Source organism: Denticeps clupeoides, chromosome 2 (genome assembly GCF_900700375.1).
Source record: "Denticeps clupeoides chromosome 2, fDenClu1.1, whole genome shotgun sequence".
Taxonomy (NCBI): domain Eukaryota; kingdom Metazoa; phylum Chordata; class Actinopteri; order Clupeiformes; family Denticipitidae; genus Denticeps; species Denticeps clupeoides.
The window spans coordinates 4,102,439-4,124,626 of NC_041708.1; the positions used below are offsets into that span (position 1 = coordinate 4,102,439).

The 22,188-nt window shown below is 44.9% G+C and overlaps 1 protein-coding gene across 3 annotated transcripts; it reads left to right on the top strand.

Moving 5' to 3' along the window:
* The first annotated feature begins 11,233 nt into the window (after nt 1-11,233).
* Nucleotides 11,234-21,867, top strand: rfng (RFNG O-fucosylpeptide 3-beta-N-acetylglucosaminyltransferase). 3 transcript variants are annotated; one of them, XM_028970388.1, is made up of 9 exons: nt 11,234-11,582; nt 13,214-13,700; nt 16,142-16,190; nt 16,636-16,738; nt 16,904-17,057; nt 17,654-17,739; nt 17,826-17,991; nt 20,604-20,689; nt 21,002-21,867. In XM_028970388.1, the coding sequence occupies exons 2-9, from the start codon at nt 13,296-13,298 to the stop codon at nt 21,066-21,068; spliced, it is 1,116 nt and encodes a 371-aa protein (XP_028826221.1). In that variant the 5' UTR covers nt 11,234-11,582; nt 13,214-13,295; the 3' UTR covers nt 21,069-21,867. The 3 variants fall into 3 exon arrangements, with proteins under 3 accessions (XP_028826221.1, XP_028826222.1, XP_028826223.1); XM_028970389.1 differs by lacking the exon at nt 11,234-11,582 and adding an exon at nt 11,609-11,859; XM_028970390.1 differs by lacking the exon at nt 11,234-11,582 and adding an exon at nt 11,900-11,939.
* The last annotated feature ends 321 nt before the right edge of the window (nt 21,868-22,188 follow it).

Genomic DNA, 22,188 nt, shown 5'->3' on the forward strand with positions numbered 1-22,188 from the left:
GGGGACAACGTGAAAGTCCTAGATTGTAATAGATAGGAAGAACAAAGTCTGTATTTTTTGTTCTTACGGTTCTCTTTAGGTTTTTTTTTTTAAACCACGTTATATGCTGGTAATATATAACTGTCTGTAATGGCTGTGTTCATTAAATGGTTGTAGTCTTCGCCGAATCCTTTTTTTCGAAGGCTCTCCTGTAAAAGTTCCACAGATGGTTCCGCGTCTGGTAGAAAGTGAGGCCGCGAAAGTGACGGCGGCGTATCCGGGAGTCTCCAGATGGCGCTGGGTACGGACTGTCAGCAAGTCACGAGATGGGCCAGCATGGATGGAAAGAAATCAAGTCAGGCAGGATGTGGCCGACCGGATGAGCCAGGGGACGGTGGCAAGAGAGAGAGAGAGAGAGAAAAAAGAAAAGCTGGGATTAGATGTACTGCGGAGGAGTCCGTCCATCTCCTCGCCTCTCTGTAGATCCTGTGGACCTGCTGTCCGTGTCTGACTTCATGAATATTTTCACCGCTGACAGACACCGATTGCCCGGTAATGAATGTGCCAGGGAAAGTAATGAGAGGTGACAGGCCTTCGCAAGTGCTTCACTCGGGCGACCGAGCGGCCTCAAATTTAGAGAGAAGGAGAGAACGTGAGTGTAAATGGCGAGGCCTTCAAACGATCGGGATTCCTGGTGGGCTCATTTCAATGAAAACATTCAGTATTTACAGGGACAGTCCCCCCCTGGAGACACTCAGGGTTAAGTGTCTTGCTCAGGGACACAATGGTAGTAAGCGGGATTTGAACCTGGGTCTTCTGGTTCATAGGCGAGTGTGTTACCCGCTAGGCTACTGCCACCCTAGGGTCTCTCAGGAACAGTGTGCAAATTGCTCAGTTTCTCGGCACATTTCTTTGCCTCGCGAAGGACTTGCGGGGATCTCACATGGTGAGCTACGGGGGACAGGAGGTCTGCGTCGCCAGGCGGAGATGTAACAGGTGCACTTCAAACAGGGGAGATGGGCCGTATAAATGATTTCCTCCATCAAGGCTGCTTCGACCGAGTCATTTATTTAATCCGAGCTCAAACACGGGCGAGGGGCTTCCGGCGCGGCACGTGGGCGCAGCTTCTCGGCGTGGAACAAAAAGCAGATTTCCTGCCGTGTCAGAAGAACGGGAGGAACATTGGCTGTAAGTGGAGTGTAATTCCCGAGCTCTGGTTCAATTAACAGTGGATTCATATAGGGCGTCTTGCCAGGGTGGATGGGGCAAAATCGGATTTGCGTCCCTGTGAGCGGCTCCTCGCTATTTTTACTATTTTTAAAACGTGAAGAAACGTGAAAAAAAAAAAAAAAAAAAACCCCGCTTGGTGGCCTCACCATCTGTCCCGCATTCTTTAGCAGCACTAAGTAAAACAGCACGACGTGCATGCCTCCGTAAGACATTTATAACGATAACGCATGCGTTTCCTATGTTACAAGGGCCTTGTAGACGTGTTATTAATCCTTTACCGAGCATTACTGGAACCAGGAGTCAGGAGTGGAACGTTGTTTGGAAGCTTGGCAGCGAAATCCTCCAAATGATCCCAAGGAAGTCGAGCAAGCCACTTGGCAGACCTTTAACATCCTAAAACGGCGTGGGGATGAGCGCAACGTTCGGGCCCACCCTGCTGGGGGCCCAGGGAACTCGATGCACGGATAAACGTCGCACCGCGCTCCTGCAGCAGGCTCGCTGGGATGTGCACGCTGGGAAAGTCTGTTCTGCTTCACGTAGCCGAGTCGTTATGGAGTTTCTGGGGCCTGATCCGTAATGTCCAACAGGCCAGCCCGTGCCGGGTAGGCTGTGAATCACTCTGTAAATCACCACAAGATAAACCGGCATTTTAAAAATATGCCATTTGCCGCCGTTTTTGTGTTATGTCGTGTTGACGTTGAAATATTGCGTTTAAAAAAAGGGGGGAAAAAACACGGAAACGATGCAAATTATTATTCTCGCTGATGACTACATGAATCTCTTTTGCTTCCAAACAAAGTAAATATTAAGGCTTAAAACATAATCCTAACTAAAATTGAGGCCAATAAAATAAAATTGTGGATGGTAAAGCTTTTTACTGGAACATATGCAGCTTGCCAAAAGATGGCCTGAGGCTTAATCTAACTTTTTAAAACACAGCGTAACGTCAGGATTCTGTGGAACTACTGGAGGACCCAGAAAGCCACAGACCTCCAGACGTTACCTTCAGAAGAGGAAATAGACCATTAAACAATTCCAACCGCGTAACCCCATCTTGGAAATGAGAGACGCAGCCAGCACGATCATTCAAATGGTATCATGCCTTTTCCGTTTAGCAGTTGGCTAACAAGGGAACAGAGGGACTGGCTTGTACCGAAATGTAATGGACACCATGGCCTTTGTTGAGAACGTGGCCTCCGAAAGGCATTCAGAATGAAAAAACAGCAAACGGCAACATGTTGGTAAGGTTTTAGCCAACAGGGTGGTAGTAGCCCAGTGGGTAACACACTCGCCTATGAACCAGAAGTCCCGGGTTCGAATCCCACTTACTACCATTGTGTCCCTGAGCAAGACACTTAACCCTGAGTGTCTCCACAGGGACTGTCCCTGTCACTACCGAATGTCAGTTGGTGGCCTAGCGGTTAAGGAAGCGGCCCCGTAATCGGAAGGTTGCTGGTTCGAATCCCGACCCGCCAAGGTGCCACTGAGGGGCCACTGAGCGAAGCACCGTCCCCACACACTGCTCCCCAGGCGCCTGTCATGGCTGCCCACTGCTCACCAAGGGTGATGGTTAAAAGCAGAGGACACATTTTGTTTTGTCACTGTGTGCTGTGCTGCAGTGTTTCACAATCACTTCATTTTCACTAGAGAAGAGCGTCCGATAAATATTGTAAATGACGGACATAATTACACACCAACAAAACTGGTAAATAGTTTCTCTTCTTCAAGATACAGAAACAAGTACCAAGTGGCTCCTTCTTGTTTTAACTGTTGATGTAAATCCCGAGGACACCTTTCACCTGGCACTAGTGAACACGTCCCACACTTGATAAAAACAGAGCCCTGGGTTGTATAGTGCAGCTCCAACAGGCAAGTGCCTTTCCTCAAATGACACGGGGAGCTGAACCCTCCTTGTGTATCAAGGCTCGCTCTTGCTCAGAACTCGGCTGGGCATAATGACAGCCATCTCACATTTATCAACACAATTTTCCAGCGGCCCTAAAATTGAACCATTAAATTTACCGACTGTGGGCAATTTTATGTGGGCAAATAACAGCATTTGAATAAAAAAAATGGTGTTTGGTCCCACAGCACTGAAAGTGTGTGAAAATGGATGATTAGGCTACTGGACAGAGGTCAGGACTGTTTGAACGATGTGAGATAGATAGATAGATAGATAGATGGATGGATGGATGGATGGATGGATTATTTTCCCTTAGTTGCATTTGAATTTTATGAAAATTGAAAGGTTGATCTCAAATACTGGTGAAGGTCTTCCATAAGAACCAGTACAGTTCCATGCGTTGGCATTCTGCAGTAATGTAATTGCTATTAATGCTCTGTGGGTGGAAGAATATGACTATAAGTTGAACTGTGAGACCCCTCAGCAAGGGTACAGTTTAGTTTTTAAAGCCTCCTTATTAGAAACATAATAGGCGGTTATTAATCACACAGTCTACACACTGTGCGAGAACAAAAGCAGCAGGGATTTGCTCTCCATTATGGATTCAGGTTGCGGGTTCACGTACCTTGAGGGCCACAATGGCCTCGCCGTTGCCCATATTAGGAAGCTTAAGGCTCATTTTACGTCTCCACACCAGTCTAGCAGCTTCCCATGAGGAGATGTCTGGCTTCAAGGTTGGAGCTTCAATTAACCAGCGCTAATTATTGTTACTTGGCATTTTACAGCAGACACACGCGTAGGTTTTTTTGGATTCTCAGCGCACGGTGGGGGTGGGGGGGTTGGTTATTTTGTGATTTCCTGTTCAACTCATATTAACTTTACATGAATCAGTGCATGCCTGTGACTGGCTTATAATAATCTTACAATTAAAATAGAATTATTTAGGAATTGATAGAAATAGATGACATTTTACCATGGCATAAGGACAAATTTCCTCTTTGGATGAAAGTATTGACTAGAGCACCCATGGCCACTGTCTTCACTAACAGAACGTAGAACTAAGCACAAACAGCTGGAAAGCTAGACTCTACACAGGGGGAGAAGGCATTGATCGCTGCTCAGTCTTCACTTCAGCAAAGCAAAGATGTGAATAATACATCAATATATCAAAGCTGGGGCAACAAAGCTCAATTTCGTTTGACTACATGCACAAAAATCAGTTTATGCTCTAATCAGTGCTCTAATCAATGCACAAAAATCAGTTTATAGTCTAATAACAACAGGATGACAAATGTGAGCTTTGGATGAGCTACAATAGAGATATCAAAAGATCAAAAAGTCGTGTTTCTCTAATGTACCTCATTTAAGTAGCCCAGTAAAAATACACCACTTCTCCCGTTAATGTAGCCTACTGCGCAACTTCAAAGGTTCATGAGTAAAACTTTAGTGCAAGATGACAGAAACATTAAAATGCATGCCGGCTGAACCTTGCCTGAAGCCACAAAGAGAAAAGGGGGACCATGCGAAAGGGACCATTTTCTATAGTGAAAGTGACTGTCATTGTGAAAAACAGCACAGCACACAGTGCACTCATCAAAACGTGCCCTCTGCTTTTAACCATCACCCTTGGTGAGCAGTGCACAGCCATGATAGGGGCCCGGGGTGCAGCGTGTGGGGATGGTACTTTGCTCAGTGGCACATCAGTGGCACTTTGGTGGTTCGGGACTCGAACCAGCAATCCTCTGATTATGGGTCTGCTTAATTTCCCACTAGGCCACCACTGTGGTCACCACTGTGGTCCCTTCGTGGTTGTCTATTTTGGGGCAGTGATGGCCTAGCGGTTAAGGAAGCGGCCCCGTAATCAGAAGGTTGCCGGTTCGAATCCCGATCTGCCAAGGTACCACTGAGGTGCCACTGAGCAAAGCACCGTCCCCACACACTGCTCCCCGGGCGCCGTTCATGGCTGCCCACTGCTCACTCAGGGTGATGGGTTAAATGCAGAGGACAAATTTCACTGTGTGCACTGTGTGCTGTGCTGCTGTGTATCACATGTGACAATCACTTCACCTTTACCTTTAACTGCGCCAAAACAAGGTGGGTCCTCAGGCTCGGGTCATATGGCTTTGCCACCTTCCCCTTTTTGTCCCAATCCTATGCTCCTGTGTCTGTCATGCAAAACAGAGAGGCTCAGATGGTTCTTTGTTCCTAGGGCCATACAGGAGTGTGACTGACTTGTATGGCAAATACATCACCCTGTTGTTTTGTCTGTATGGACAGTTTTTAACTTAAAAACTCCAACTTTTCTTTAAGTGTATTACATTTGTTTATGTATGGTTAAGTAATAAGCATTTTATTTGATATATTGTGTTGCCTGTTGCACTTTAAAAAGATATGGAACTGTCACTGGCCGAGTTCGGGGACGCATTCGCAGGCATGCTTGGAGCGGGTGGAGTAGCCGTCGTACTGGGAGAGGAGGACCGGAGGCGCTTGGCCGGTGATAGTGCGGCCGGAGGTGAGCTGGAACGGGAGCGGGGCCGAGGTGGTAGTAGCCTAGTGGTAACACACTCGCCTATGAACCAGAAGACTCAGGTTCAAATCCCACTTACTACCATTGTGTCCCTGAGCAAGACACTTAACCCTGAGTGTCTCCAGTGGGACTGTCCCTGTAACTACTTATTGTAAGTCTCTCTGGATAAGGGCAACTGATAAATGTCGTAAATGTAAATGTAAAAATGGAACATGCATTAACAACAGACTTTTTTGCACTATGGATACCATTGCACCTTTCTGAATTTTTCCACATGGTTCATTTAATATGTTACAACCTAACTGTTCTCTAAATGCCACACATTTCATACCTTCTTTTGAATTTTTATTGTATGTATGTCTGGATGTCTATCTAGTTGTGAGACTCCACCTCATTGAAGCTGTTTTTTGCTAAAATACTGTGTGCACCCTACTGTACAAAAATGCACAGACCAAATGTAATAAAATACAAAATGGCAATAGAGTGAAGCTGATGTTAGGCTGGGCGGGGGTTATCTCCATTTTTCTCCATCCCCTGCAGCGCTCCCCATTGTTTGCTTTTTCCTGGCTTCTCTGCCTGAAAGAAATCCGCCCTGTTCTGTCTGGAGTGCAGGTCTCCATAAAAACTCCATAGGATCAACTTGACCTGTTTGTGACATTTCAAGGTATAAAAAGAAACCCGAAAAGATAAAAAGTATGAAAAAAGAATGGCACTGTCTGGATTCAGCAGGCATGAAATGATAAGATCCCAATAACCTTAATCCTTGGGCTTTCTTAAGGCCATTCTGTATTATTTTACAGCTGGTATATAACAAGTGTTGTGACAGCATTTACATTTTACATTTACATTTAAGGCATTTGGCAGACGCCCTTATCCAGAGCGACTTACAGTGTGCCTCCATGTTACCATTGATGAAGTGATCAGTTCTCCTTCATTATGACCCCCAACTATGAATACAATCTTTTTATTCACTCTTGTTGTAGATTCTGTACACAAGTTAGTCAATAAGAAGTTTACAAGTTAATCTAAATATTCTCTAAAGAGGAAAAAGACAGTGACAGAAAATAATTACACTTCTTAAAATCTTTCAGCAGGATGACTATAATAATAATAATTGTACATAAATGTAAAAATGTCAAACAAATGAAATAAATATCATGTGGAGATGCAGGGATTGAGTGAATCAATGGTCATTATGTCTCACTTGGGGGTCTTTGATTAATATTCTTTTTTATTTTTCTCATTGCGGTGCGCTGCACAGTGAATATTACCAGTGCTCAGAGCTCCCGGCTTTCATTTGTTTGAGGACTAGATGAACGGTGAGGCCTAAGGCAGAGGAAAACAGGAGAAAATATGAGAGCAACGTCCTAAACCAGATAATGATTTGATTTGTCTCAATCTTGCCGTTTCTGCCTTTGAAACGGCACGGGGCGGGGGCATTCGCTTCGTCTCTGACATACAACACTAGGGTAAATTGAATTGAGAGGTATTTAGGCTCTTTGTTTTTCATTCGTAATGTGCGGCTGGGGTTATAACTCAGCATTTTGTGCTGAGGTGCACGTTTAATTGGGTCTGCCGAATGAAGGAGGAACATGTCTACTGGTGAAGGTGCACATGAGGAGAGGAGTGTGCAGAGTCACTTACTTCTGCTCTTTTTGACCCCTTGACAGAGATCACGGGCAATCAGGGCAACACACTATGGAGATAGTTTAGTTTCAAAATTCACAAATAAATATCTTTCCATTCACAAATATATTTCTTGATTCAGCAACAAATGTAAAAAGATTCACAAATCTAATTTATGACTAACAAATAAATGTATCACCATTCAGAAATGCATTTCTCCTCTGTGCAGTTACATTTATTCACAAACCAACAAAACCTGCATTTACAAAACACCATATATATTTGTGAATAAATTTTACATTTATTTGTGGATTTTTGAAACTTCCCTTCAAAAGGTAGCCAATCAAATGTCTCCCGAGTTTACAGAGAATTTGATTTTTAATCTGGACTATTTTGTGCTGCTGTCGCACATTGTCATTGTCTCTTGGACGGAATTAGAAATTGCGAAGTTTCATAAAATGAATCGGGACAAAAGTGGCACCTTGGTGGATCGGGATTCAAACCGGCAACCTTCTGATTACAGGGCCGCGCCTTAACCGCTAGACCACTGTCCCAAGTCTTCTTTGAGGCTACTTTGAATGCCAAACGTCACTCTGGTCGATCTCATGCTGATGCTGGCCACGTGATGGCGTACCACCACCCAGAGTAGCTCTAAAAAAAAGAAAGGTAAAATCACGAAGCAAAATAACAATAGGGCTACTCTGCAGGGAGGACATTGCCATAGCAAAGCCTCCAAGAGACACCCTAACTTACCGGATATACAATTCTCACCTTTGTACCCCCAACTTTCGGCACACCACCAAATGCTCAACCACAAAAGAGAGCTGACTACAAACAGCACAGAATCTGTACAAAACATCCTGGACGAGCCCCCATTTGTCATATCCCTAAGTCTGGGGGAACCGCGACAAGGGTTTGGATAGGAGGAGGTCCGCTGTTGTGTGCTTTTATTTACAGTGAGCTAATATGTACATTAAAACAGCACAGCTAACAAAAACACAACAGTCTAAAGGAAGGGGTGGTCCAGAGGGGATAACTAAAGCACGCACAAAAGTTAACAAAAAGGGCTCATAAACACATAAATGAGATCCCCAACGGAGCTCCTTGCGAATCTCTGTGGACCCTGGGGACCTCCCGAAAGAGTAAGGGCCTAGCGGACCCTGGGGACCTGAGGTCCCTTATATACAGGCGTTGTTGACCATTAGTCAGATGGTAGGTGGAGCTGGTAGGCTTCAACTCCTCCAACGAGGTCAACCTAAAAGAGACAGGGGGACACAAAAATACAGTCAGCCACACAGAACATGTGGGAGCATATGTAACAATTATTTAACCTGTTCAGAGAATTTCTGACTGCAGTCACGGTATGTCCGGACACCAGGCTGTCTGTGTTGACATGTCACTCACAGGCACCACATGCCATGAGCGAGCGGGGAAACTTTAATTCCAATTGAGCAGAAACACAGTTACTACCACAACAAAACACTACAGGATTTGCATTATATTTATGACTTTTGTCCTGATTCATTTTATGAAACTTGTGTTTTCGCAATTCCTTCCAAGAGAACATGACGATGGGCAAAAGTTGTGCAACATCAGTTGATGTGATTGGCTACCATTTGAACAACACGTTTGTGCATTGAGGTCCGTCAGAGAAGTTTCAGAAATCCAAATTTAAAGGTATTCACAAATGTATATGGTGGTTTGTAAATGCAGGTTCATCTGTTTGTGAATAAATGTAACTGCACTGACATTTGTGCATCATGTAAAAAAAAAATGCATTGTGAATGCTGTTACATTTATTCGTCATAAATTGTATTTGTGAATCTTGTTACATTTGTTGCTGATTCAAGAAATTTATTTGCGAATGGTGTGATGTTTATTTATGAGTTTTGAAACTAAACTATCTCCATACTACAACTCTGATCCAAGCTACAGTAAAATATCGCCCCCTGGTGTATATTTTGTTCACTTTGAAAAGGAATCGTTTTTTTTCATCTAAAGCAGCGAAACATTGATCGTTGTATGTACTTTTCCAGGCCAGTTCTTTTAATAAAATGGGTTGTTGAATTGACCTTGAGTGGCTGAAAAGCTTTAAACGTCAAATTCCAAGCAGCTCATGTCGAGTCAGCCCTAGGGGCTCAGATCATTTGAAAGCTTTTTACTCTGGAGTCTCACCAAGTGAATGTGTGGGATGTAAGTACCGGGTGTTTTAGGCTGTTTTAGGTACTTACTTTGTTGTAGTCGTGCAGTTACAGGTCCTTAACCTAGCGGTTAAGAAAGCGGCCCCGTAATCAGAAGGTTGCCGGTTCAAATCCCGATCCGTCAAGGTGCCACTGAGGTGCCACTGAGCAAACACCGTCCCCACACACTGCTCCCCGGGCACCTGTCATGGCTGCCCACTGCTCACTCAGGGTGATGGGTTAAATGCAGAGGACAAATTTCACTGTGTGCTGTGCTGCTGTGTATCACAAAGACAATAGCTTCAATTTCACTTCATAAATAATATCCAAAAGGAAATGACCAAAAAAATAATGGAATGAAAGTGAAGTGATTGTCAAAAAACTGCAGCACAGCACACAGTGACACAACAAAATGTGTCCTCTGCATTTAATCCATCACCCTTGGAGATCAGTGGGCAGCCATGACAGGCGCTCAGGGAGCAGTGTGTGCGGACGGTGCTTTGCTCAGTGGCACCTTGGTAGATCGAGGTTTTAACCAGCAACCTTCTGATTAGGTGGATGAGGCAGTTGCTGTACTTCAGGCTCACCAGGCTAAGGAGGCCACTCAGAAAACCGTGACCAACTCTGCTGGTGTTCCAAGCGTCTAAACCAAGAAATGGGAAAACCGTAACTTGCTTCACCGAAGAAGAAAAATAAACATTGAAAAAATTAAAATACACAAAACATTGCATAAGATCTAAAACATCGTTTTAAAAAAAATGGAAAAGAAAACAGATCAGCCAGGTCTGGAGTAAGTAAGCGCTAGACCTTGATAATAAAACCAAAAAATATACCAAAAAAAAAGTAAAATAAAAATTTTTTTATAAAAAATGAAAAATCTGGGGTTTGAAAATTTGGGCCGCTTCCTTAACCGCTAGGCCACCCAACACAACCAGGTTCAGACAAAACGGGCATGTACCACCGGAGAAAACAAAGAGAGTTAGGGTGTCTTTTCTACATGGGCGCTGTGGAGAGCATCCTGACACAACCTTACTTCATGTTTGGTAACAGCTGTGTCCAGGATCACAAAGCCAAACCGAGGGTGATCCGTGCGGTGGAATGCTGCTGCAGTTCACTTCTTCCATCTCTGCAGGACATTTCCACCAAGAGATGCGGGATCGGGGCCATCAAGGAAATGAAGGACAAATCACACCCAAGTAACATCCTGTTTCAACATCTGAAATCAGGCAAAAGGCTTCGATGCATCATGGCCAGGGCTGAGAGACTCAAAAGGAGCTTTTATGCCCAGGCCGTAAGGATGCTGAACAAGGACATGCAGCCACACCTCACACCTCCCAACCTGCCCAGTTGAATGTTCACCGTTCTACTTCAATCTGTTACTGTTACACTGGTCATTGCACAGTCTATGCATAATGCCTTTAGCAGAATCCATAGCCACCATCAATGATGTCTGTGTTTTATGTTCTCGTTGGACATATATGGTTGCTTACCTTTATATTTACTACTTTTTTTACTTTTTTGCTAGCCTTATTTTATTTCCCCTTTATTCTATTTGATTTATTTCCATCACTATTACCAGGATGCATTTCACCGTGTGTTGTACAAGTATAACTATGCATGAGACAAATAAAAAGCTTTGCTGGTGTCTTCCTCCTGTACGTCGCTTTGGATAAAAGCGTCTGCAAAGTAAAGTAAAGTAAAGTAAAGTAAAAGAAAAGTAAAGGAATTTTTGCATACAAATTGCGAAGAAAAAAAAAAATCTTCTTGGTCCCAGCAGAGGGCGCTCGGCGGGGTCAGTCGGCGTCCGGAGTCAAGCTGTTCGGACGCGTTCGCAGCAGCCGGCCTTTCCACCCGCGGCCACCGCACCTTACGGGCGACGGTTCTTTTTGTATTTATATATATTTTTGGTGTCGGGCCGGGGGACGCGTTTGTTTTTAATCCGGCGGACAGAACGCAGCCGCGTCTCGGGAGATTTTCTTTTTTTTTTTGTTGTTGTTGTTGCAAGACGCGAGAACAAAAAGAAACGTGACGAAGATGGACGCGTCTGGCGAGCGCTGATCTCCCCGGGATCCTGGTCGTGGTTCGACGTGAGACCAAGTCGCAGAGGGAACAAACGCCGGGGAAGGAGCGATTCACGGTAAAAAAAAAAAAAAAAGATATAAAAAAATATATATGCATTAATAATAATAGCGACTTCGAGGAAGCCGGCGAACTTTTCCAGGTCGTGTGGAGCCCTTCCTCCGCCGTCCCAGCTCCACAGTCCGCACACGGCGGGATTTATTCTTCCTGCTGTTGTCACCGGTGGATGTTTGAGCGCCGCCCTGGAAACGCAAGGCCGAAAGTCGCTGCCGTTCCAGACCTTCTGTGGGTTAAAAGCTCATTCAGCGTCGAGTACGACGACCACAGAGTCCCAGGTTCGAACCCCGCTTGCTAACCATCGTGTCCCTGAACCAGAGTGTCTCCCGGGGGGCGGGCGTCCCTGTCACTGCTGATCGTAAGTCGCTCTGGATAAGGACGTGTTGGTACATTTTTTATTTTAATTTTTTAGAACCTGGTTCAAATAGTTTTTCTGTGACGCTTAAAATATGTTATGGACAGTGCTGCACGTTGGGTTTGTCCTTTACGTTTTACAGCATTTATCAGACGCCCTTATCCAGAGTAGTGACCGGGACAGTCCCTCAGAAGAGTTAAGTGTCTTGCTCGGGGACACCGTGGCAGTAAAGGGGGGGTTTGAACCTGGGACGTTGTGGTCTCATGCTTCCACTCGGCTGCTACCACTGTTGTCCTCGTCTAATGCAAGGACATTAGTGCGATGCTCCATGTTTTTTTTTTTTTTTTTAATTCTGGAAACTCTACAAGCATTCGGACAAAACTATTACACCAAATATTTTAATGTATGATGGGCATCAACTGTGCAACACAAACTAATGTTCATTCAGTACCAATATATGCAGCTAAAATTACCAAGATGGTGTGATTCACGGGACAACAATGTCACTGGTCTAAAAGTTTAACATATGATGGCCAGGGCTAAGAGTTAAAATGTGGTTAAAATGAATATTTTAATTAGGCCTGATTCACCGTTCAATATAACATAGATACACTGAACTTTGTAAAGTCTGGGTTCTGATGATAATAATTTGCCTTGAATTGAATAAAATTAATTTTACATCGTGAGAGGTAACAGTGTTTCAAATGTCTGCAGAACCTGCAGTTTTTAAATACGTTGAAATTAAATGACGTTCCACGGAGTACACATCTTAAATTCTAGTAAAAGTAAGTAAAAGTGCAAATATTACAGAAATTCTTTTAGCGTTTTAGTTCCATTTTCCAGACAATCGGCCAAAAGTATCTGAGGTATTGTGTAAATTGATAAAACGGAAAGAAACACTCTTAAATTATGTGATTTCTTGATGGAAGCTGGTTTAAATAGTCCAAAACGAGTAAGTAACCTATGTGAAAGCGGTCCATAAGGCTCCTCCCATTTTAAAGTGGAAGTGACGTGATTGTCATTGTGAAACACGGCAGCGCAGCACACGGTGACACAACGAACTGTGTCCTCTGCTTTTAACCTTGGTGAGCAGTGGGCAGCCGTGACGGGCACCCGGGGAGCAGTGTGTGGGGACTGTGCTTTGTTTAGTGGCACCTTGGCGGGTCGGGATTCGAACGGCAACCTTCCGATTATGGGGACGCTTCTGCTAGGACACCACTGCCCCAGTCTGTTTATGATTAAAAATAAATTCTGTCCCTTCCACTATCATTGTGCAGGATCTGTGGTGATGTGGTAAGGATGGCCACTCGAGGGGACGGCGCACCCGGCCCCGGCGGCTGAGGTTTGTCCGAAGGAAGAATGCACACGTCCTACGTTGGCATCAACAAGCTCTGCTTCCTGCTCTCGCTGGCGCTCTGTGCCTTCCTGCTGCTGCTGATACCCAGCCTGCAAGCCCCCTCACGCCAGGGGAGCCTCCCCCAGCCCCGGGCCGCCAACACCAGGAGGGTGAACTGGACCGTTCTGCCCGACACCTGGGGGAACAGCACCACCACCGAGGCTCATCACCTCGCCGCTCCTCAGACCCCCGAAGGAAACGTCGAACACCCGCAAAAAGGTATAACCCAAAGTAGCTTTGTAGCACCACGCGTCAGAGACCCCTTGGAGCTGAGAGACGTCTTCATCGCAGTCAAAACGACCAAGAAGTACCACCGGTCTCGCCTGGAGCTTCTTTTCCAGACGTGGATTTCTCAGGTGAAGGAGCAGGTAAGTGGACCTGAAGGTTACATTTACGGCCTTATCCAGGAGACACTCGATGTCTCGTTCAGGGACACAGTGGTAGTAAGTGGGGTTTGAACCTGGGTCTTCTGGTTCATAGGCGAGTGTGTTACCCACTAGGCTACCAACCACCCACCGAGGTTTTCCACAAAGTCCTCCCTCGGTTGTTCAGGTTGTTTGCCAGCAAAAAAACGCCACTGTCACAAATTATCCGTCCTCGTTCCAGATGGTGTCTCTTGTCCGGGGAATTACAACGCTTACGATACGTGCGAGGCCTTTAAGACCAAATGTCTACGTAAACGTGTCCTTCCATGGTAGGAGGTTCTTTACCCCGTCTGCTGCGAACTGTTTTTATAAATGGGACTGTTTGGAAGAAATCTTCCATTTGTGGGTGTTCACACGTTGATTTAAGAAAGGCTGTGACAGTAGTGACATGTCAGGCTGTGACGGGGACTGCAAGTGTGTGTATCTGTAAACATGTCAACTTCTTGCTGTGGGCAACCCTGCAAAAACCCACGCAGGCCGTCTTAAAGCGAGGAGCTGATCGCGCGAGACCCGAGGCCGGAATCTGCCAGGTCCAGCACACGTACGTTGGAAGTAGTGTGATCCGTTTTTTCCCCTCATGCTGCCACCTGTCGACATTCAAATTGTATTGGTCACGTACATAGTGAGACACAGTATGACATGCTTTGGCGACTGCTACTGACCACAGTATTGCAAATATTGCTAGTATACAATGATTACCAATATGCAAATATTGCAAGCATAACCAAATATTACACTCTTATGTCTTTAAATCTTTAACAGCAAAGTATAAAGTGAAAAAATAAATAAAATAAAGAGTTTGTGCAAAAATTGTGGGGAAGATTGATTCCAGAGTGATTGAAAGTGGAAGTGAATGTGCTGGAGTGTACTGGAGTTCTATGAAGTGTTGTTATTGTTGAGAGCTCGAATAGCCTTTCTTCAGACTCGATACTTGTTGAGAGAACTTTTGAGGTTCTGGAACAGAACGACCTGGCTGTTTATGCCATCTTAACTCTCCAAAAAAAACCCCCAAAGACCCCGTCAGGCGATGTCCCTTTTTTCCTCTCCGCTTTTAACAGCAGTGCTTTTCCAGAACGAATAACGGTGTTGTCATGTTTATCAGACCTTCTAGTTAATAAATGGATTGAACGTTTTTGTGAACGTGGATGCCTAGTCTTTGACAGGAAAATGGCAAGCATGAAGTTCAAGGTACCAGAATTGCAGGGAGCTGCCATCTGGCCCCTGTCCCCTGACCGGCGTTGGGTCCTGCGCCGCTGGGGTTCCGCTGACCTCAGCGAGGCGGAGCGGGCAGGAAGAGGCGACGTCGCAATAACGCTGGGCCTGGTGTCGGGATCCCGATCCTCCCCCGTTCCCCCTGGCGACCGGGATCTGGCATCCCGCGGGCCGCATCTGTGTTCGGTCAAGGAGTGGCACTTGCTGACGGAGGCCTGCGGTTTGTCCTCGCCCTGCTGGCTCAGGATGGGAGGTCAGGCGGCCGCGTGCAGATGCATCGCTCCGATTTTAACGCGTGCGTTGCCGTTTGCAGCGGGCGTGAAGTAATAGCGTCTTCGTGATCGTGCTTCATCTGGTAATTTGGTACGGATGGTTGAGACCCGTTTCAGAGAACGGGGCATTTCAGGATTATCAGGATCCGCAAAGCGCTCCCAGCCCTGCCATAAACCACAATAACCTGCAGCTTTATTACGTGTAATAGTTGTGTAATGCAGACATTTGTGGTGGTGGTGGCGGCCTAGCGGTCTAGACGATCCCACACGTGGGAAATTTAGATTCAGGAGGTTGCCGGTTCGAATCCCAATCCGACACTCAGGTGCCACTGAGCAAAGCACCGTCCCCACACACTGCTCCCCGGGCACCTGTCATGGCCGCCCACTGCTCACCAAGAGTCATGGGTTACTTTACTTTATTTAGCAGACGCTTTTATCCAAAGCGACTTACAAGAGGAAGACACCAGCAATTCTCGTTCGGGTTAAAAGCAGAGGACACATTTCGTTGTGTCACCGTGTGCTATGCTGTGTATCACAGTGACAATCACTTCACTTTCATCTTATCTTAAGGATGAATTGCTATTCTATTAAAATATGCAAAAATATTCGATTGACAGTGCTAATTAATATTAATATGTGTACATTTTTAAATGGTTGTGGCTTATTGTTTAATTTTTGCAGAATTTGATCTCAGAATAGAATAACACTCACCTATGAGCCAGAAGACCACAGTCCCAGGTTCAAAACCCACTTACTACCATTGTGTCCCTGAGCAGGACACTTAACCCTGAGTGTCTCCAGGGGGGGACTGTCCCTGTATCTACTGATCGTAAGTCGCCCTGGATGAAGGGCGTCTGCTAAATGCCGTAAATGAGACACAGTGCCCTTTGTCTCTTTCAGACCTTTATATTCACCGACGGTGAGGACAGGGAGCTGCGGGGAAAAGCAGGTGAGACAAAAAAGCCAGTCATTCAAGTTGAAAAGCGTCAGTGTATGATGAAAGAACTTTTTGTCAAGCAGGCCTCTGAGGAACCTCCACGTGAATCGCTTATGCTAGATTGCTTGGTCTGTTTATGACATTCAAATTCGGGCCATCTCCATAAATCCCGAACGCAAGTTCACAGCCTTTTGTCACTAATCGGCATATGTAAGATGTGACTGGGAGGGCGCGATTGAAAACGTTACACGATGTGTGCGCCTGAAGGACCAAACCCGATGTTTTTGGGCCTCCTTTTGCTCAGAGCATTCCTGCGATTGTACGTTGGTGGCCACATGTTGTGACCGTAAACACATCCATGTGTGATGAACGTCAACTTTGCGGTGGCGTCATATGCGTCCTCTGCCAGGTTTGTTAATCGAGTCTCGCATGCATTGTTCCTTCCCCCCCCCCCAAGGCCCGAACGTGATCAACACCAACTGCTCCGCCGCACACACTCGCCAGGCGCTGTGCTGTAAGATGTCGGTGGAGTACGACAAGTTCATCGAATCGCAAAAAAAGTTGAGTCGCGCGATCGCCTCACAAATTCCACTTATTAGTCATTTTTAGCATCTGTACTTGGACGTATTTCATTGCAAAAGGTTTGAACCAAACTGCGAATGTACCACGGTGTTTCTAGAAGTGTGTGTTGCTGACCTCGGCTCTGCGGGTCTTCTGCTCCCCAGGTGGTTTTGTCACGTAGATGACGACAACTACGTCATTCTGCCCAGCCTCTTGCGGCTGCTGTCCTCCTATTCTCACACGCAGGACGTGTACCTTGGCCGGCCGAGCCTGGACCACCCCGTCGAGGCCGCAGAGAGAGTCAAGGGCGACGGCTCGGTGAGCTGTGGCTTCTGTTGTGCTCACTTGCATGAGCCATACCCCCTTTCATTGCCGAAAGCGACACTGACAAGTGCACGTTTAATTTCGATGACATTTATGGCAGCAGGAGTGTGTCATTTCGTTTGACATTTTTAGCAATACAACCAGTAGACGAAGCCGAAGCCTGTCACTAATAAAAAAAATCAGAGATCACAGGGGACTTGATTTACTGCCTTAATTGCAGTAGCTTCTGCAGTGGGAAGGAAAATTAAATGTAATTATCGGTGATGCTTTATTTATACAATTTTATTTTTAATTTGTTAAGTTGCAAGGTGGAAACAAAATGGCCAGCACTTGGTGTTTGTGTAAGCGCCTGGCATTAATCAGAAGGTTGCCGGTTCGAATCCCGAGCTGCCAAGTTGCCACTGAGCAAAGCACCGTCCCCACACACTGCTCCCCGGGTGCCTGTCATGGCTGCCCACTGCTCACTTATGGTGATTCTGTGGACATTTCGTTGTGTGCATGTGTGCTGTGCACACAATCACTTCCCTCTCACTTTAATAGTATGTACTGCTGATGTTCAGTAACTGACTAACTGGTTCCTGTTTGCTCAGGTTTCTGTGAAGTTCTGGTTTGCCACTGGTGGAGCCGGGTTCTGCATCAGCCGGGGACTTGCACTCAAAATGAGCCCTTGGGCAAGGTACACAAATTTCCATTACATAACAATTGCCACTTATTGTTTACATTCATTTCAATAATTTCTCCACTACCCCCGACCCACCTCAGCCTGGGCAACTTCATCACCACTGCAGAGAAGATACGTCTCCCCGATGACTGCACCGTTGGGTACATCATCGAGGCTCTGCTTGAAGTCTCCTTGATTCATACATACCTCTTCCACTCGCACCTGGAGAATCTGCAGCGGTTGCCCAGCAACACTGTATTGGAGCAGGTTAGACCCCCTTATTACATCTGCAGTGCTCATGTATTAAAGGTCTGTGATATTATTTGACATTAATACGAGTTGCCCTAGCCTGTCTATGGTCCTGCGGTGGCTGGAAATGGCGATTTCTGAGAGCAACAGCTGAGATGGTCTGATCTGGAATTTGTCCCCTTATGTTGTCATAAAGGGAAAGATTACTTCCCGTTTCTCAAAAAAGTAACTCCACCGACATTAGTGGGTTGTTAAACGTTTTTTTTTTCTGGAAAAACGGTGAAATAACTTCCTGTTTGCGGCAAACAGGAATAGTTGATTACTACATTTTCAGCGAATCCCCACACGCTTCATTTGGCCGGTCTCCTCCTCGTCCCGCCCCTCTCCTTCTCATCAGCATTTGAAGCTACAGGTACTGAAACGGCACATCCTGGGGTAATCTCATTGTGGGACTGGATCAAAGTGGCTGTAATTGTGCACCACGGCTGAATTTAGGAAAGAGACTTCAGATACAGTACAGTCCCTGACAAAAGTCTTTTTGTAGAAACTCCTGCTATTAATCTGACTTATAATTAATCAATATGTGTTAGAAATAGCTCATATGAAAAGCTAAAAGCCTACCAAATTATGTTTAATGCATTGAAATGAATTAGTTTCACTGAAAAAATATTTCTCATTTAATCAAGACAGAAAGGACACATTTTGGCAAGACAGTGGTGCTATGAGATCCAAATGTAATATCTTATATGACTTCCATGAGCTTGAAGTTTGCTCATGCAGATGTCTAGTTGCAGTTGATGTGAAGGTCTAGTGTACCGGGGTTCTTTTTATACACACCTGACACCTAATTGGTCCATTATTAGTCCCAGGTGAAGTCATATGACAAGGCGACAACACGTATGTCTTTGCAAAAATGGACTCAATGGGCTTTACCAAGCTTTGAATATTCAAAAAAACTTTTTGACAGTTTAATTTTGCAGCATTATTACAAAAGCTGTTTGGAATAAAATGAGCCATTTCTTGTAAATAATAATCTTGATTAGAAATATATTTCTGCGGCACCAGAGGTCAATTTGTACAGAAGCAACAATACTTTTGTCCAGGACTTTATTAGGGGACCACTAAGACCGATATAACAGCAAAAAAACTAAATCATTATAGGGGAACCTTCAATAACCCACTGACCGGGCATTTTCCCACATTTTATTCAATGTAATGGGCACTTTTCAAACTGGTACAAAGAAAACCTTTGCACACTAAGTGTGGGCCCAAATGCAATCTTGAACAATGTTTGCACATGTGACCCAGCAGAAGTTAATCATTCAGAATGAGGCAGTACCGTGTGGGAGAGCTGTCAATCACCCCTATGGGCTCCTCCCATTTTAAATTTGACATCTTTGCATGTGCAATCGCAGCCATCAGCTTTGCTTTTTACATCCCCATCTCCATCTGTCTTTCATAAGTCCCTTCATAAATACATACATAATATAATAAAACCAATAATACTGTGATTACTTCCAAACCCTTCTGATTCATCCCCTTCACCTTAGGAGACCAACGCAAACATTACAATACTATAAAAAAAAAAAAACCCACCAGTGTCTCTGGTCGTCATTTCCTCTTATTTAGTCTGCTTTGGTGCGGTGGGGCAAAATGATCCAAGTTAGCAAGGTCTAACTCGACAGACAGAGAGAAGTGTTTACATTTACATTTACAGCATTTATCAGACGCCCTTATCCAGAGCGACTTACAATCAGTATTTACAGGGACAGTCCCCCTGGAGCAACTTAGGGTTAAGTGTCTTGCTCAGGGACACAGTGGTAGTAAGTGGGATTCGAACCCGGGTCTTCTGGTTCATAGGCGAGTGTTTTACCCACTAGGCTACTACCCCACCTTACCACATCATCCATCGCCGCTTTCTCCTAATAATAATCCTCCTGCCATCCCTGATTGACGGAGGGCGGCACGCGACCGGTCCAGATCCGTGCAAGGCAGGATTTAGCTGCACATGCCGCTGGGAAGGGTTACTCACATACTTCATCTGTGGTGTTTGGTATGACGTCCGACCACCTTCCATCGTGGTGCGAGGCATTTGCTATTCTGTTAACAGAAATGGTTTCTTATTTAAGATGCAGATAACTACCAAGATATTTATCTATATAAAGTGCTTTGTGCTTTGACCTTGATCTTACAATCAAATCCCATGCTTACCACATAGTTTAAAGTGAAGTGATTGTCACTTGTGATGCACAGCACACGGTGCACACAGTGAAATTTGTCCTCTGCATTTATCCCATCACCCTGAGTGAGCAGTGGGCAGCCATGACAGGCACCCGGGGAGCAGTGTCTGGGAACAGTGCTTTGCTCAGTGGCACCTCAGTGGCCTCGGGATTCGACCTTCTGATTACGTGGCGGCTTCCTTAACCGCTAGGCCACCACTGCCCCATAGTGCCGCGCATGGCAACGGTTTGAGAATAGTGCCCAGTTGTTTATTGTCCGAATTGAAACGTGTCGTCTCACCCAGTCTAGCCCCATATGACGAATAAATAGTTTTAGCCCCAGACCAAACTTGGACAAAGGCCTTTCAAACCAGATACGTATTTTCTCTGTGTGTTTATGTTCTCTCCAAGGTTACGCTCAGCTATGGAGGGTTTGAGAACCGGAGGAATGTGGTCAGCGTTGGAGGCGCTTTCTCTCTGGCCCAGGATCCCTCGCGGTATGGTCTGCTGCACAATGGCTTAAGCTTGGCCAAACATTCATTAATTCAGGGTCTTTAACCTTGTGCTTAGTCCTGCTGCCCAGTTTGTTTTTGGTTCATGTGATCATTAACTGCTTCGCCGTGTGCCAGGCTGAGTTGCAGTTGAAGCAGGGAAAGGCAGGCTTGAAGATCCATAGATTGTCATAGATTGTTTGCTTATGGATCCTTTTTAGTATTTAATTTCTCAGACTGCGTAAAATAATATTGGAGAGGCCCATAATTTAAGGAAAGTCCTTAAGTGTGTATGTGTGTGTGTGTGTTTTTTTTCAGGTTCAAAACTGTGCACTGCCTTCTCTACCCAGAAACAGACTGGTGCCCAAAGACCAACCACCATTAATATTCTATCATCTACATTCTGCAATATCTTCTCTATTTCCCCTCTATCTATTTATCTAAACCCCTGGCCTACAGAGACTCTTGCGAGTGGAACTGGGGTCTGTGTTATGTAGAACTATGCTGTGGTACGGACGTGGGTGTATGTTACTCATTTGAGCCAAAGCTCTGGTGAACATGGCCATGGAGTCAGTGTTGCTGTTGAGTCTGAATTTTGTGTACTAACGACTGCAGTCGTCTCTTTTGTCATGTGTTATTTTGACCTCTGTTGCACCCAGATTAGTAGAAATCCAAAGTATTTGCTGCAGTTTGCAACAAATAAGCAAGTGAATGTCTTGTGGGTGAATAAAATGTTCTCCAAGTGAATATATGTCTAAGCCAAAGCCATTTCAGTGCGACTTAATAATAAAATAAAAAAAACACATGGGTAAGATGTTTTCAAAGTCTTAATTCAGATTCTTGCTTAATTTGCAGGATAACCATTAGTTATGCTGTCCACACCTCAATATAGGATGTATTATTATTATTTTTTTTTTAAAGTTTGATGTGTCCTTGTCTTTGTGTCTCACCTTAATTGCACATACATGCATCACTGCTGGACAGTGGCAGATGAAGATTTACCAAAATGTGCCCTCGATGTTTCCTTGGGTCTGTAGCAACCAGTCTACCTTTGTGGGTTTTGTGTGAAAGCTTGATCACATTTTTTTTTCCCATGAGCTAGAAAAAGTTGATTTTGTGTCTGATATACCAAAGAATGTGTTTTAATGTTTTTTTTGTTTGTTTAAATAAAGCTTAATGCAGTATTGTTTCATTCATCTCTTCACCTCACAAGGAAAAAAAACCTGCTTGAACTAAACCATATAAAATAAAGATTGAGTGCATTAGTTTGTGGACGTAATAATTATCGGCATAATAGCATAGGATGCTTTTTTTTATTTTTTAATAATCATACCCCTTCACTGTCGTCTTCCTGTACAATTAAAATGCAGAACATTCCAGTATGATTTTAGATTATCTTGCCAATTGTAAACTGCATGTCCTGGCCACAGATATTAAAAGTGTTAAAACATTTCTACAGTGACAATGTTAGCAGAATAACGAGATGCATGTAGACCGTATGCTTA

Bases quoted from the DNA above. Each gene is read 5' to 3' on its own strand.
- rfng (XM_028970388.1), top strand. From the start codon at position 13,296: ATGCACACGTCCTACGTTGGCATCAACAAGCTCTGCTTCCTGCTCTCG. The intron at 17,058-17,653 runs GTGAGCTGTGGC...CTGTTTGCTCAG, and splicing joins GAGTCAAGGGCGACGGCTCG to GTTTCTGTGAAGTTCTGGTT. The intron at 20,690-21,001 runs GTATGGTCTGCT...GTTTTTTTTCAG, and splicing joins CTGGCCCAGGATCCCTCGCG to GTTCAAAACTGTGCACTGCC.